The 14,050-nt window shown below is 42.6% G+C and overlaps 1 protein-coding gene across 1 annotated transcript in view; it reads left to right on the forward strand.

The window, feature by feature from the left end:
- The window catches only part of SLC16A10 (solute carrier family 16 member 10), a 56,353-nt gene extending 47,664 nt beyond the window's left edge, over positions 1-8,689 (forward strand). Inside the window, exons 4-6 of the mRNA XM_072331829.1 lie at positions 5,839-5,982; positions 7,332-7,560; positions 7,800-8,689. Coding sequence (XP_072187930.1) covers positions 5,839-5,982; positions 7,332-7,560; positions 7,800-8,035 — 609 coding nt within the window. The 3' untranslated portion in view covers positions 8,036-8,689. The remainder of the gene's footprint in view (positions 1-5,838; positions 5,983-7,331; positions 7,561-7,799) is intronic.
- Positions 8,690-14,050: the final 5,361 nt, after the last annotated feature.

Consider the following 14,050-nt stretch of genomic DNA (forward strand, 5'->3'; position numbering starts at 1 on the left):
ACTTTGTTAAAGGGCATATTTTACCATTTCTATTTATTTTTTTTATCTCTTTCTACAATATAAGCCTTTAAAGCTTATGCCAGATCTGTATTCTGGGTTCTGTCCAGTTAGTCCATGTCTTTAGTAATGAGTAATGTCTGCATATAGACATCGTAATGCAGCTGAGGCTTTACTCGCACTGAGCAGGCTGTGAAGATCACACTGTATGTCTTATGAATTGACCCATCTACTGTTGTTTTTGCAGTATGATGGCATTATAGGAACATGCTGAAGTTTGATCTTGCTAGCCTTTCAGTTCCCTTTGTGAAGAACTGCTAACAGTTCCTCTTATGCTCATTTATCTGATTACTTTTTTTTCTTACCTTGTGGTGTTTTTTGAGCATCATTTACCTCATAAAGGTTGTATGAAACTGAATGATGTTTAGCTCGCATTACCTGACCAGGATGCCAGGATGCCCGGATCGTTTTGAACTTTGGTTTTATTTCACAGTACCTGCAGATGCCCTTCATTTGGTGTTATCTGTAGCTTTGATAAGTATCCCTCAACTTCACTATCCCCATTGGTAGTGAGAATGCTTATTAGTGTTAGACTGGGGCACACTCATTCTTTGTCTCAGTCTCTGTGAGCTTTCCCAAATACGTGTTCTTTCCTGCCTTGTGGCTGCTTGAGCCAAGCCAATCCATCAGCAACCTTACGCCAGTTTCTTTAAGCTGCCTCTTGTGTCTCCAATGGGAGCTGGCCTGCGTTGAGGCTGAGAGAAAGTGCAGTGTAAGAGTGAGGGAGCAGAAGTTGTGGTTCATGTCTTGCTGTGGTGTAGAGATTGTCCCACGCTTCAGGCTGCTCTGTCCCCAGCATGTTTTCTTGCACCATTCCCCAAATATCTTTCAGGCATCCCAGCTGACATGCACCCTCTTGGCCTTTTTCACCTTAAAAAGTCCTCATAGTTAATCTGTTGACTGATGTAATCTGCATTTAAATAAAACTGAACATACCTATTCTGAATCATTGATGTGGGAAAAATTCTATTTCACCTGCTTTATTTGGTGGAATAATAGAAAAATCCCTGATTGTCATGTAATCATTACATTCCTATTATTCTTCTGTTATGCAGATGAAGTTTACCAGTGCTATAAAGAGGAACTATCACAGCTGTAGCAAGCGTGTAAGCAGGAGTTACCTGCTAGTTGTCACATTTTTGTCATGTGAACACACTTCATTTGTTAAAAACAAAATAAAACCCCCCAAAACAGCAGGAGGAGAAGCTGCTTTATCCATCCAAGATCCATTTGGAAGGGAGTGCTATCATTAGGTATTAATAGTACTGTTTCATGCCTTCTGGCTTGTCAGTTGCTTTTTCAGTTGATGTTCAGGAGTCGATATTATTTCAGGAATTGTCCCTTTGCTCTCTTTTTGGTCATCGATAAAACTCATTTCATCATATGTACAGAAATGTATTAGCCTTATTAAATGCTCTTCCATGTGCCTACTGTCGTACAGTTTTCTGGCAACTGATTTCTCCAAGTATTTTTACTCTTTTTTAATGTGTGTGTTCTTCTGTTATAGAACAAGCAGTGATTTATCTAGAGTTATCTCATGCTGTGTTTTTCGGTACATCCTGAAACTTTCAGCCTTCGGGGGCAGCTGACATCTCATGCACATCTGCATATTGGATAATTGCAGTCACGTTTCACCACTTGGCATTTCAAGGACTCACAGTTTTACTTTGGATATCTGTTAGGAATGCAAAGTTTGTGTGCACTACCCTTTCACCAAAAGAACCCCCCAGCTTCTTCAGAAAACTGTGGATGTGGATCAGATGGATTTGACTGGAATATTATATCCAGTTTACATATTGTAACAGCAATCTCTGTGAACGTTCCCTTTCTTTCATTTAAAACCAGCATAAGGGTAATGTCAGACATCAGGACTTGTAGCGTTTTCTTTTATATGAGGTTTCTAGGTTGTATTTTGCTGTTGGCCATCTTTTTCAGTGAGAAAGAGATTATGCTGCATTTAACCTACTAAAGTTGTATTTGATTGGGAATTCCCCAAATGGAATATACCTGGGAGGAAAGCAATTGATGGAGAAAAAAATTTCTTATTAGTTTATTGTTTCTTTTGAATTGGTGTTCTTCGGTTCTTGAGGTTGGAGAAAACAACTGGATCAGTACTTGGATTTTTCCCCCCTGCATCATGGATTCACTGCATGGACATAGCTCCATGTGCATGCATTGAACTGAATGTCTTATCAAAATCTGTGTCTTGGCTGGATGGAGAGTTACCCAAGAGAGCGTATCGGTAACCCTTATAGCCACTACATGTGACTAATCTTTGTTTTAGTCTTATCTTAAAAGGAATGAGAGTTTGGACAGTACGATCTGTGTGTTACCCTGATACAGAGAACAAGATTGTACGGTAGAATGCTGGTGCCAGGGATGTATTCAGTTCTATTGTGTACTGTCTACATCTTGATTTGGAAAATACAAAGATAACTTCTTGTAAAATGGTAAAGAAGGGAGTGCTAGTCTGGCAAATCATGCAGACTTTTAGCTGACTCAGTTCTGTTCTTCTTTCTGTAGCATGGAAAAAAGAATCACGGCTTCCTTCGGAAAGTTGTGTATTCTAAAATTAGAATAAAGAGGGTGTGGGGGGAGAAGCAGAACATTCTTTATTTGATAATTATTTTATTTGCAAACTTACAGCCTTCATAATTTGGAAGTGTGGCAGAACTTATGCATCATAAGTCGCTGTTTAGAGATCTGCAATGCTAGATTTCCTTCAGAATGCCTTCCTTTGGATCTGCATTATTTGTACTGGTCAGCTCAGGTGAAATGGCAGGCCTCTTCTACTCTTGAAGGAATTAGATTTGCAATTCGCCATGCGTGCAGCTGCAATGGGGAGAGCTAGGTACGTTACCGAGAGAGGACAAAACCTGCACTTTGACCTTGGTGTTTGCTGGGTGCCTGGGACCCCATTTGTCTGCCTAAAAAGTCATGTAACTCTAATGTGTATGGTTCTACAGTGGCAAGAGTGTGCTGATGCATGACATGCTGCCTGGGAAAGCCCACAAGCCATGATCCACCATGGGATTTTTGAGTAGTTTTGTCAGTTAGAAATGTGGAAATCTTAAAATTTGGAGGCTTTCTGTTTAGGCTGCTTCATCATCAATAAATGTATTTAAATGATAGTTACAAGACGTCCGTAATTCCTTAATTAGTTAGCACTTACAATACTGGATTAATCCTGAAGCAGTGTATTTTCAGATATTCAGTTAGTGCTGCTGTTACTTACACGTTACTTAGTGGCTGTAATGCTGGAGAGTGAATGTGTTGTTAAGGAGCATATGGGGTAGGATGAGAGGGTAACTGAGATGGGAGGGACATTCTGGGGATCTCTCGTCCAACTCCTGATCAAAGCAGAGTCAGCCTTGAGGTCAGATTGGGTTGCACAGAGCTCTGTCCTGCTGGGTCTGGAAAACCGCTCAGGATAGCCTGCTCCACTGCCTGTGTCCTCCCATGGAGGTTTCTTGCTGCATCTAGCTGGAAGCCCTCTTAGAGCTTATGGTGCTCTTAAAAGGAATGAGCTCTGAAAACAAATACTAATTTAGATACATGAAGCTCAGGATTCATAGCGGTTATTTTCCTACTTAAAGTGGTTGGATCTAATATCTTTCTCTCTCCCCCCTCCCCGCCCCGAGCTGACCTGAGAGAGAACAGCATTTCACTCTGGGAGCGTTGCTTTGAGAAACCCAGTTGCTCAGTTGTGGGTACAGGGTTAATAGTTATCTAGATGTAGAGCTTTATCTTACCTCATGAAAAGCCTCTGGGGAGTGGATAAATGAGGTCTGCTAATTAAACAACCCAGAGGCTGCAGGAACATGAAAGTGGAACAGGTGAGAAGAATGGCAGAAAATTCCAAGGTTTCTCTGGCAGCTCGGCCGGCAGGTGTTGACAGAAGCATAAAGGTGGGGATGGGAAACTGCCAGCTTTTCTTCTCCCCTTTCTCAGGAAGGATTTCATGCAACAGTTTGTTTGAATGTCACTCCAGAAGAAAAAATCCGATTCTGTTCCCAGAAACAAGAAGAAAGTTGCCAAAAATAGGGATGGCGAGTGTATGTCCTCTGCAGCTACATTTTGTGCTTACAAACAAAACTAACCCGACTCTTATTTTTCGTGCTTTCTGACAAAATGGATTACATATTAGGCAAACGGATACTAGATTTAGGTTTTCTGTGATATGTAAACATAAGGCAGCTGGCTTTATATTTAAGAAAATCAACTACAGCTTAGCAAACTGTGCTTATGGCGGGGCAAAAAAAGGCTCAGCTTGTGTATTAACAAGAGATTCTTGAGTATTTTGTAGGCAGGGAATAAGGATTCTGTAGTTCAGAACTGTAGAATCATAGAATCACCAAGGTTGGAAAAGACCTCCAGGACCATCCAGTCCCACCATCCACCCATCACCACCATTTCCCCACTAAACTGTGTTCCCCATACAGCATCCATCCATTTTTTGAACACCTCCAGGGACGGTGACTCCACCACCTCCCTGTGTGAGAATGTGTCACGTAGCAGAAATATTCATAACAAAAAACGCTCTGACTTTTTACTGGTGAGGTCCGTCAGTGTGTAGAAAAACACGCGAGGCAAGGTGAGTGCGTCATTCCTTACCTATCAGTTCCTTCGCTCTGCTTCTTCACACCTCGGAGTCCTCACAGGTTCTTTTTTGGAGGTAGTTATGAGCACAGAGGTCACAGGGTTGCACGAATAATTTCTGCATCTCTTCACGCGTACTTTGACATATTTGGTGTTGCCAGCAGCGTTTCAAAAAGCGGTTAATGCAAAAGTCTGTGATCTGGGTAATTTCCGGGTTTTGTGGCTGATTTAACACCCTCCTCCTAACAAACAAATCATGAAGCCCACCCCAAAACAACAACAAACAGACAAACAATCGCATGGACTTCTTGTGCTTTAATGCTCATAAAAGCTGTTCCTGTAAAGGAAATCCAAATCCATCCATCTAGTCAGTCTCGCAATTTGTTTTTGTCCTTATACGTGACTCAGAAGGCTGGAATTACTGATACTGTTAGTTCGTCACATCTGTCTTTGATGTTCTGCTGGCAGGACTGGAGGTCAGTTGCCGTAGTGCTTTAGGTCAGAATGGCTTGTGAAACTGTTTCTCCAGTCTGTCTGTCTGCCCTACTCTGCTGCTGTTAATGTACCCGCTCCTGGAAGGCCCTGCCTCTGTGTTTGGCGCTGCAGGTGGTTCCTGCTCCTCTTCCTCCTGGTCCTGGTCCGTGGATGTTGGGACGAGGGCCCCTCCTGCCTGCACTGTCTGCCTCTGCCGTTTTCCTTCTTGCTCCTCCCTTGAACTTTGTTGTAAGTTTGGTAGTATCTGCATCTGTCTTAATGCACAGAATAGGACTGCGCTGATACTCACGATCCTGTGCCTTGGGACTTCAGTGTGCCCTAACAGATGTAGCAGAGATTGTTTGTGCATTCAGCATTACGCAGCATCCTTTGCTAGTGCATGACATGTGGCTGGGGGAGTGTTTCTGAGATTTTAATTTCCTGGTATGAGCCTCGTTGCTTTCTTGAAATAAGGTCCTTAAATGGGAATAAAGTGAAAACACATTCTCAGGTTGTTTTCATTGTATTGCACTTAATACAGTTAACTCAGTGCAAAAAAAAACATGCTACCCAAGCAGAATAAGCAAGCTGATCATTTGTAGCCATATTTGAAGTCAGAGACTCACAGCTCACCTCTAACTCAAAAATGTCAAAGATTTCCTTTTCATTTTAAAACCAGTCAATTTTCCGTACCCTCTTTTCAAACAGATGAAACACGTGGAAGACAGATTTGGTGACAGCGTGCAAGAAGAGGTGCTTCTGCTGTGTCTGGGCATTACTTCAGGGATTGGCCGATTGATCTTTGGCCGAGTTGCAGATTATATTCCTGGTGCAAAAAAAGTTTATTTACAGGTACGTCTTCATGTGGTTTTGAAGGAATATACATATATACACAAAAAGCATTCTGAAGGCTTTGGCTGTAGGTGGGTAAGTAGACAATAAACTGACAGCAGATGTTAATGCTGAGAGATTTCAGCACTTTAGGAAGCAGCGTCCCCCTGTTGGTACTTGAGGGCCCTTGTTGCAAAATTTGTGAATCTTTCTCCTGATCTATTTTGGTGCTTATACTGTGAAACTATGGCTACTGCTTGCTGGCCATCTTCAGCTGGGAATTACTCATCATTAACTTGGGAGTGAGAAAACCTTTGGTGATTCTGCAGGTTCTTCTTTCCCGGTTTTATCTGTAATTTCTTGATAGTTACGGATTTCCCCGAGTTCTTCCATTAAGGATTTTCTCATTCTCCTTTCCTGATGTTTCGTAGGTGCCATCTCAGTGTAGAGTATGCTGAGTGCATAGCATATGCTGATATGGCCAAAGAGACTATTAGAGATGCTTAGCTGAGAAGATTTTGCTGCGTGCAGTGGGTTACTCACAGTCATGTGGAGGAGGTAAAGCACCACTCCTTCAGTTCCCAGAAATGCAGAAGCCTGAGAACAAAGATGGATGCCCATCCCCTCTGCACTTACAAGCGCCGTGTTTTGAGAAGGTGGCAGTTAGTGGGGTTGTTTTTTTTGGGGTGGGTAAAGCTGTAACTCGGGTGTTACCAACTCCTGGGTGTTCTTGGATTGCTGTTTTTTACAAACAAGAAGTAACGAGGGAGACATCTAATGGCTGTGGTCTGTACCACATCATGCTGAACTAAAATGCTTGAGAAAGAACCAACTTCGTGAAGTGTCTGTTGCCGTAGTTGCATACGTTTAGACTCCCTGGTGAAAGAGCCTGGAACCTAATCTGGCTGATTTGGGTTGATTCGGTACCTATTGTTACACTCTTTGGAAATCTCAATATTGAATTGAATAGTGAAAAGACAGCACTGAGCAGTTACGTGAGTTACAAAGCAGAGACATGGTCCATTATTTTTGTGAAATACGTGTCAAACTTGCAGTAAAACTGCAGGCGTTTTTGTTCTTTTTTCTGGATGGGTAGAATTGAGAGACCAGCGATCTGCTTAGAAAAACGTGCAAAGCTCTGTCTCTTCATCTTCAGCTGTGAAATCACTCTGATCACATATTATGACAGTTCTAAGGGTTTGATTCATTTGCTTCTTAATTTCTAATAGTGCTAATGTGTCCTTATTTGTTTTAAAGTAAATATGGGTGGGCATATGAATTTTCCACGTAAGCAAGAAAGCTCATCTATTCCAGTTATTTTGGCTTTTTTGACGCAATATGTTTTCATATTCTTCTTTGGTCATGTTTAGGTGGCATCGTTCTTCTTTATTGGCTTGATGTCGATGATGATTCCGCTCTGCCACGTCTTTGGAGGCCTCATTGCTGTCTGTCTCTTCATGGGCCTGTTTGATGGGTGCTTCATTTGCATTATGGCTCCTATTGCTTTTGAGCTTGTTGGGGCTCAGGATGTCTCCCAGGCCATAGGATTTCTCCTTGGACTCATGTCAATACCTATGACAGTTGGCCCACCCATTGCAGGTGAGAATAAATATGGTCTGTAGCTGTAAATAGGCTTCTATAGTTGTCAAATTGTCTATTCCTATATCATATGCATTACTTTTACATTGGATTTTTTCTGTCTGAGCTCCAGAATATATGATGAATTTAGCAGACGCTTCTGGGTTATTGATTTACTGGACTTCTGAAAAGATTGCTTCAGACATACATGATTTTTCTATTTTCCAAAAGCATCACTTGCAGTGATTTTGTCTTTCCAGGTTTGCTTCGTGATCGCCTCGGTACCTACGATGTGGCGTTCTACCTGGCTGGAGTCCCCCCGCTTATTGGCGGAGCAATATTATGCATCATCCCCTGGGTCCACGAACGGCACAAGTTGAAAGAAAGGGCAAAAACTGTTGATGGAGAAACTACAGAGAAAATGCTGGAAAACGAGAGCACTTTGGTGTCAGGTGGTGCGGAAAAGCCAGTCAAAGAAATGGAATCGGGTGTTTGATGCTTTCTTTTCCTATACAAGACGGACTTTCTTCTACCAAAGCTACATTTCTACTTTTTGGCTGAAGATACTACGTGATACTAAAGAAGTTCTGAACTGCTGAAATTGCAAAACTGCTCGAAGAATCTTTTATACCATTGAACTTTTTTTGATGAGTCGTTGAGTTTGATTTCAAGCCACGTTTTCAGAGTATTTGAAGTTTTGTAGCATTAGTGTGTACATGCGTAGCATTTCTGTGTGTGAAGAGAATATTTTTCTAATTCATCAGAATGTATTTCTTGGAAGTATGGAAGCTGCGTTTGGTTCACTGACCCAGGATCCTTCAGTAACTTCTGTGCTCCGCTCAATGCAGGCACACCCAGGGGTGTTTTATACTGGAACATTTAGTAGCTCTTAAAACCAATTGCGTTTTGAAGTTTCTCATGCTGCTTTACAGTCTTTTGGAATTCTGTATCATGATTCTATTTAGTGGGCAAATATTGGTGGTAGGTGGATGGTTGGACTGGACAGCCTTGAGGTCTTTTCCAACCTCGGTGATCCTCTGATTCTATGAAAGTAAATACGCATCTTTTAGAATCCCTCCACTCTCACTGAAATCATTTAGCATGACAAAGCTAAATTATTAAACATCTGTTTTGTGTTCTCTAAACCCCCAGATGGCTCAGTTTAATCATTCACTTTTTGCATTGATTCACCTTTTCGCAGTAGCCTGAACAAAGAGATGACATTTTGGATGGAAACAGGCTTTGGATCTGCACAAACTGAGCTTAGAATGCAAACGCATCTGGAAGTACAGGTGATGAATTACAGATTCTTGATACTTTTTGGTAACACAATAATACTATTGATGTGTACGTAGTCTCTTTTCAGCTAAGCGTCAGAATTCCTGATGGTGGTTTTGCAGTTATGCTGACAGCAATACTTCAGAGCGGGATCGTGGATTAGCCCGAATTTCAAATCATCCTCTTGTACCCTTCAGGTTTTTATGCTTTTTTTTCTCCTCAAAACTGAGACAGCTTTAAAGATACATCCTAAGTGCAATAATACGAGATCGTTCTTGACATGTGGAAATAAAGGTGAGCTGTTAAAACAACGTTCAACAAGATATTTGCACTAAGCGAACACGCAGCTTTATTTTAGGCCTTCACAGCTCTGTATTGTATTCAGATGTAAAGAAAAGTCTTTGCACGTCCTCTTGGTTGCTTATCATACGACAATGTGTCCCGATTGCTTCTGTGTTCTTATGTACTGTTTGTCAGGCGTATGCTTCTGGATATCTCCTTCTCTGAGAAATATTTGAAAGCACGAGACCTTCAGAAGAAAACAACACAGTTTATCTTAAAAACTCTTCCAGATGCATTGCTTATCTGTGGGTATGGCTGAGCAGGGCGGTGGGAATGCCTGAATATCCTTTACGTCAAGTCCGATGAGCATTTCTGCAGTCTTCAGGAGCGTCATAGCAAAGAGTAAACTGAATGCCATCTGAAGACCAAGTGCACCCTGAAATGCATTTTAATCAGTGGCAGTGCCTGTTCTTTATGTGAACCACAGAGGGACACTGTTTTAAAATTGTATCACTTCATGTCTCTTCTATGTCTGTGGTTTTTCCTTTTTTTCAGCATTGCAGTAAACTGCAAAGAAAGCCCACAAGCGTTTGTGATCTGAAACAGTCTATCAGCTGTGCTATTTAAAGGTTTACATCTGTCAGCTTAAAGAAGTCCTTCAAATGGAATCACGCAGAGCTTCCCAATTGTCAAAGACCAGCGCTGATACTCTGCACTGTAGAATTGCAGTTCCTGTCTCATGTAATGTTGGAAGGAACTGGATTTTACAGAGTTAATGGAGTATATCAGCAGGACTTAGAGGTGGAAAAAGGTGCTTACAGCAGCCATCCCTTTGGGTTCTCTGGGCCTTGTGTTTCTGCATGTCACAAGTACTGGTGAAATTTCATTAAGACATTAATAGCATTGCTAATTAAAGCACGTGCCAAATGCTGCCTTTAGTACAGAAGCAAAATAGCAGCAGCTCGTGTTGTTCCAGTCTGGCGTATCTCTGCAGGCGGGGTTTTTCAGTATTACCGAGTTTGGGCCATGCAGTGCATTCTGCTGATGAAGTATGATTAAAAACCTCTCATTTCCTTCTGCTTCATGTGTTGTAGCTTTGGGAGCTGGTAACGACAGCTAAGGCTGCTTCTTAGCATTAATGTGACTTGACATTGTCATGATGAGACATCCTGACGTAACTGTGGCATCTTCCTGAGTTGGTGCTTGGAGTATTGAAAATAGCCAGGAGAGAATATAAAACAAGCGCTGTTGAGATTTATAAATGATACAGAAATAATGTAACGTTAATATGGATCAATTATTGCTAGACCCTTCAAAAATGTCTCCATACATAAAAATCCAAGTGTTTGTATTTGAGTAACTAAAAATGTGAATTATCTCCTCCAGTATCAACTGCATTAAAAACAACAGAAACCCCACGAGGTGGCCTTGGGAAGGGAACTGAGAGGGAATGGTCACACAGCAGAGACCAGAGCAGGATTAGAAACAGACGCTGAACTCAGGATGTCAGGCGGCGGATGCAGAGATAGGACTCCTGAAGTTAAGTTGGTGCGGTGCTGCTGGGATACTGAACCTATTGCTGATGCCCGTGCTTGTTTTACAACAGTGCTGCAATTGAAAAGGCTTCCAGAAAGTGAGATTTCAGAAAGGGCTTTTAAAGAAATGAATGCATGAGAATTCGGATAGCATCTTTACTGCCAGCTCACATCCACTGGGGAAATGAATACCCAGTAGAAAAACGTCTGTATTAGACAGACACGTGAGAGGATTGCGTCCTAAAATTAGATAAGAAGCAGTTAAAATGGAAGTAAAAATTCAGATCGTTGGCAGTGAGACTAATTCAACATTGAGAAACTTGGATAGAGACAGTACTGCCCTGGGAGTGCCCTGGGGCTGGGAAAGGGAGGCTACAGGTCTATCTCCCCTTTCAGGAGGTAACAGATGAACGCCCATCGCAAACAGCGGCGGGTTGGTATGCTTTAGAAGAAGGACAGCGTGGTGTAGAAAGGTTTGTGGTTTGGAAAACTGGAAGGAAAAAGCTCCAAATATTCCATTTTGTTTCATCTGAATAATTGTTTTGTAATTAAACTTAATGTTGGGTGTGGAAGCCCAGTCATAGGGAACCTGTAGAACTCCCATTTTGATGATGTAACGTGTGTCAGATTTGCTCTCGTTGGGATGGATTCTGTAATGAAAATACTGCTTCAGTTCAACAGAAACCCCTAAATCATTCTGAGGTGCAGATGTAGCCCCCTCTTAAGAGGTCCGTGCTTTCATATACGTTGCTGTCTCAGCATAGACACAGAATAGTCCTCTTCCTTTTTTTCCGTTGGGTACTTTCAGGGTGAGCTTCTAGAAGATACTGGGTAGAAACAGCTTCATTTATGATGCAGTCCGTAGTCCTGCTCCGTGCTGTAACTGCATACACTGGATCTCAAAAGCAAAACCGATTTTGAGTGTGGGCTTGGTTTGATAGTTTGTATGGCTGACAGTTGTGATGCCCTCTCAGTATTGAGATCCTTGGAAATCTTCTTAAATCTGCTCGGCAATAGTGCCAAGTCTCCATGTTCTTACTGACATCTGTGCTATTCAACAGTATGAAAAGCAACATTTATAAACATCATTGTTGGATTTATTCGATGTATTTGAAGACTGCTGAAGCATCAAAGATCTCAAATACCTTTTTTAACCATTCAAAATTTCCCATTTCCAATGACTCTTCAGGGACCTCCCTCCATTGCAAAGGCACAGATGGCATTGCCACAAGTGATGGTCTGTTAGGGATCAGGTGAGGTAAGCGTTTGATGCTTTTCTCTTGGCTCCTCGTGCATGATGTTTGGATGTGTACAGTCCTAAACTCTCACTGAAGGCACTGGATTTTCAAAGCCGATGCACATCCTATTGTATATAGATGGTACTTCTCATACCTCGTCCCTGCATTAAACCTCTGAGCAGCCATCACCTGGTAGAGAAGGCATTCTCACGGAGTGGGAGAGGAGGCTGAGGCAGCCCAGCAGAGTGCTGAACTGTCACACATAGATGAAGGCTTTGATCACGTTCTTAATATATAAAATAGAGACACCACAGTTTCAAAGCAAAAACGCCCCGCTCAATTACTCGCTCCACATAGTGCATGTCAGAGGAACAGGAGGTGCATCCTTGTGGCCCTGGTTGGAGTACCTCAGCATGCAAATCACTGCTGCTACCCCGGGATCATCCTGATGGGTGAGTTCAAGCACTGTGCTGGCAGCCCTGCTGGCTCACGGGACCCTACGGGATCCAGATCCCGCCATGGGAGCTGACATCAGTCACCTCAGTGCTTCCGTTGGAACCAACCCTCTGCTGGGGAGAGCGCACATAGATGAAAGTAGTTTTCAGGCCTTTTAGGCTTTTCTGTATATTGTGTCAGCATTTTACACGTTTCAGAACTGTGTGCTGAGTGATTTTTATACTGCGATGTGTGCTCGGATTGGGAACGCTGACGTGTTTCTCTGTCTTTATAGACCTCCTCTTTTGTATGTTGGTTTTGATATTAAAAGACGCACATTTTGGCAGCCTGAACTCCATTCTTTAAGATTCTGCTTTGCTAGAAAGGTTGAAAGAAAAACAAAAAACAACACATTGAGTGATGTCTTTGCTGGTGCCATCATAATTGTGGGCAACCTCAAATTACCCTGAATAAAGATGCTAGTTCTTAAGTGCCCCATTTGTTACCGCACGTATCGTTTTTCAGTCCCGTTCTCCTGCACAACCTTTAATGTGTTGTTTTTTAAAGGAAATCTGCTTTCTAAAGGACGTGTGTCACATTTTGGTACTGAATCTCAGCTGCAGCCTCCTGTATCCAAGTCCCCGCAGCTTTCATTACCGCTGTGATCTGACTGCCCCTACACTGGCATTTTGTGCACTGCGCTTTTTTCTAATGGCTGCATTTTACGATGTAACATCAAACTTGCTACACTGCCGCATTCACAAGGGGACGAAACAACATTGAGGAAGGGAGGGAAAAGGGTAGAACAGACTTGTGACCTTCAAATAAATAAATAAATCGGCTTCAAGAACTGTCAGTGCAATTCAGAGGACCTTTGAGCACATCCTGGCCTGCCACCACCTTCACCTTGGCTCACCTTGGCAGCGTGAGGTGTTTCCTCATTGACAGCTCCAGAACATCGCAGGAGTTCACTCGCTTTCCCTTTGTAGCAGGGCCAAGTATTTCCTTTTCTTTCAGAAACAAAGCTGATGCTATTGGGAAAAGACTCCTATTGGCTCCTTATTCTCTGGGCTACTCCTGTGTCAGATGAAAACCTGAAAAAAGATGCCTGCAGCCTTTTCCTAAGAGCCCGAGTGTTGCTGTGTACCAAACCTCCCTGTAAGCACAAAGCACGCTGACACGCTTCTCTGCAGGTCTCCTTACGGAACACATTACAAGTACTTCTGCACATTTTCCAGCACACTCCTGTGCATTCCAAATAGTCCGTGCCTACACAGTGCTTTAAAAAAGCCCCATGAGCCTCTTGGAACAGGTGGAGCAGATTTACACAGGTGTCTTCATGTAAGCCACGAGGAGACCCCACGTACATGTGTGTGCATCTTGCTGCACTGCCCAGGCATGACAGGGCAGACAGAGATCTCTCATGCTAAGTTACCTTCAGAGCCCGGTTTCAGTTACAGCAGAGCTTATAAATAAATAAATCAGCAGCCGTTTTGTCTGACCCAGTGCATCAAAACAGCACTGCCAGAGCAGATCAAATTAATTCTAGAGAAATTCTGTCAATAATAATAATAATCATCATCATAACAGCCTCTTCAAAAGCACCCAAAGCAGCCCTCCGCTGTGGTCAGTGAGTGCTCATTATCCTACTCAGGTATAGAGCGCTGTTGTGGTGTGGTGTAGCTGCTCTGTCAGGTTTGTACGGGGAAGTGCACATGCTGAGAGTGCGCAAGCACGAGTTGC

The sequence above is a fragment of the Excalfactoria chinensis genome, chromosome 3 (assembly GCF_039878825.1).
Source record: "Excalfactoria chinensis isolate bCotChi1 chromosome 3, bCotChi1.hap2, whole genome shotgun sequence".
Classification (NCBI taxonomy): Eukaryota; Metazoa; Chordata; class Aves; order Galliformes; family Phasianidae; genus Excalfactoria; species Excalfactoria chinensis.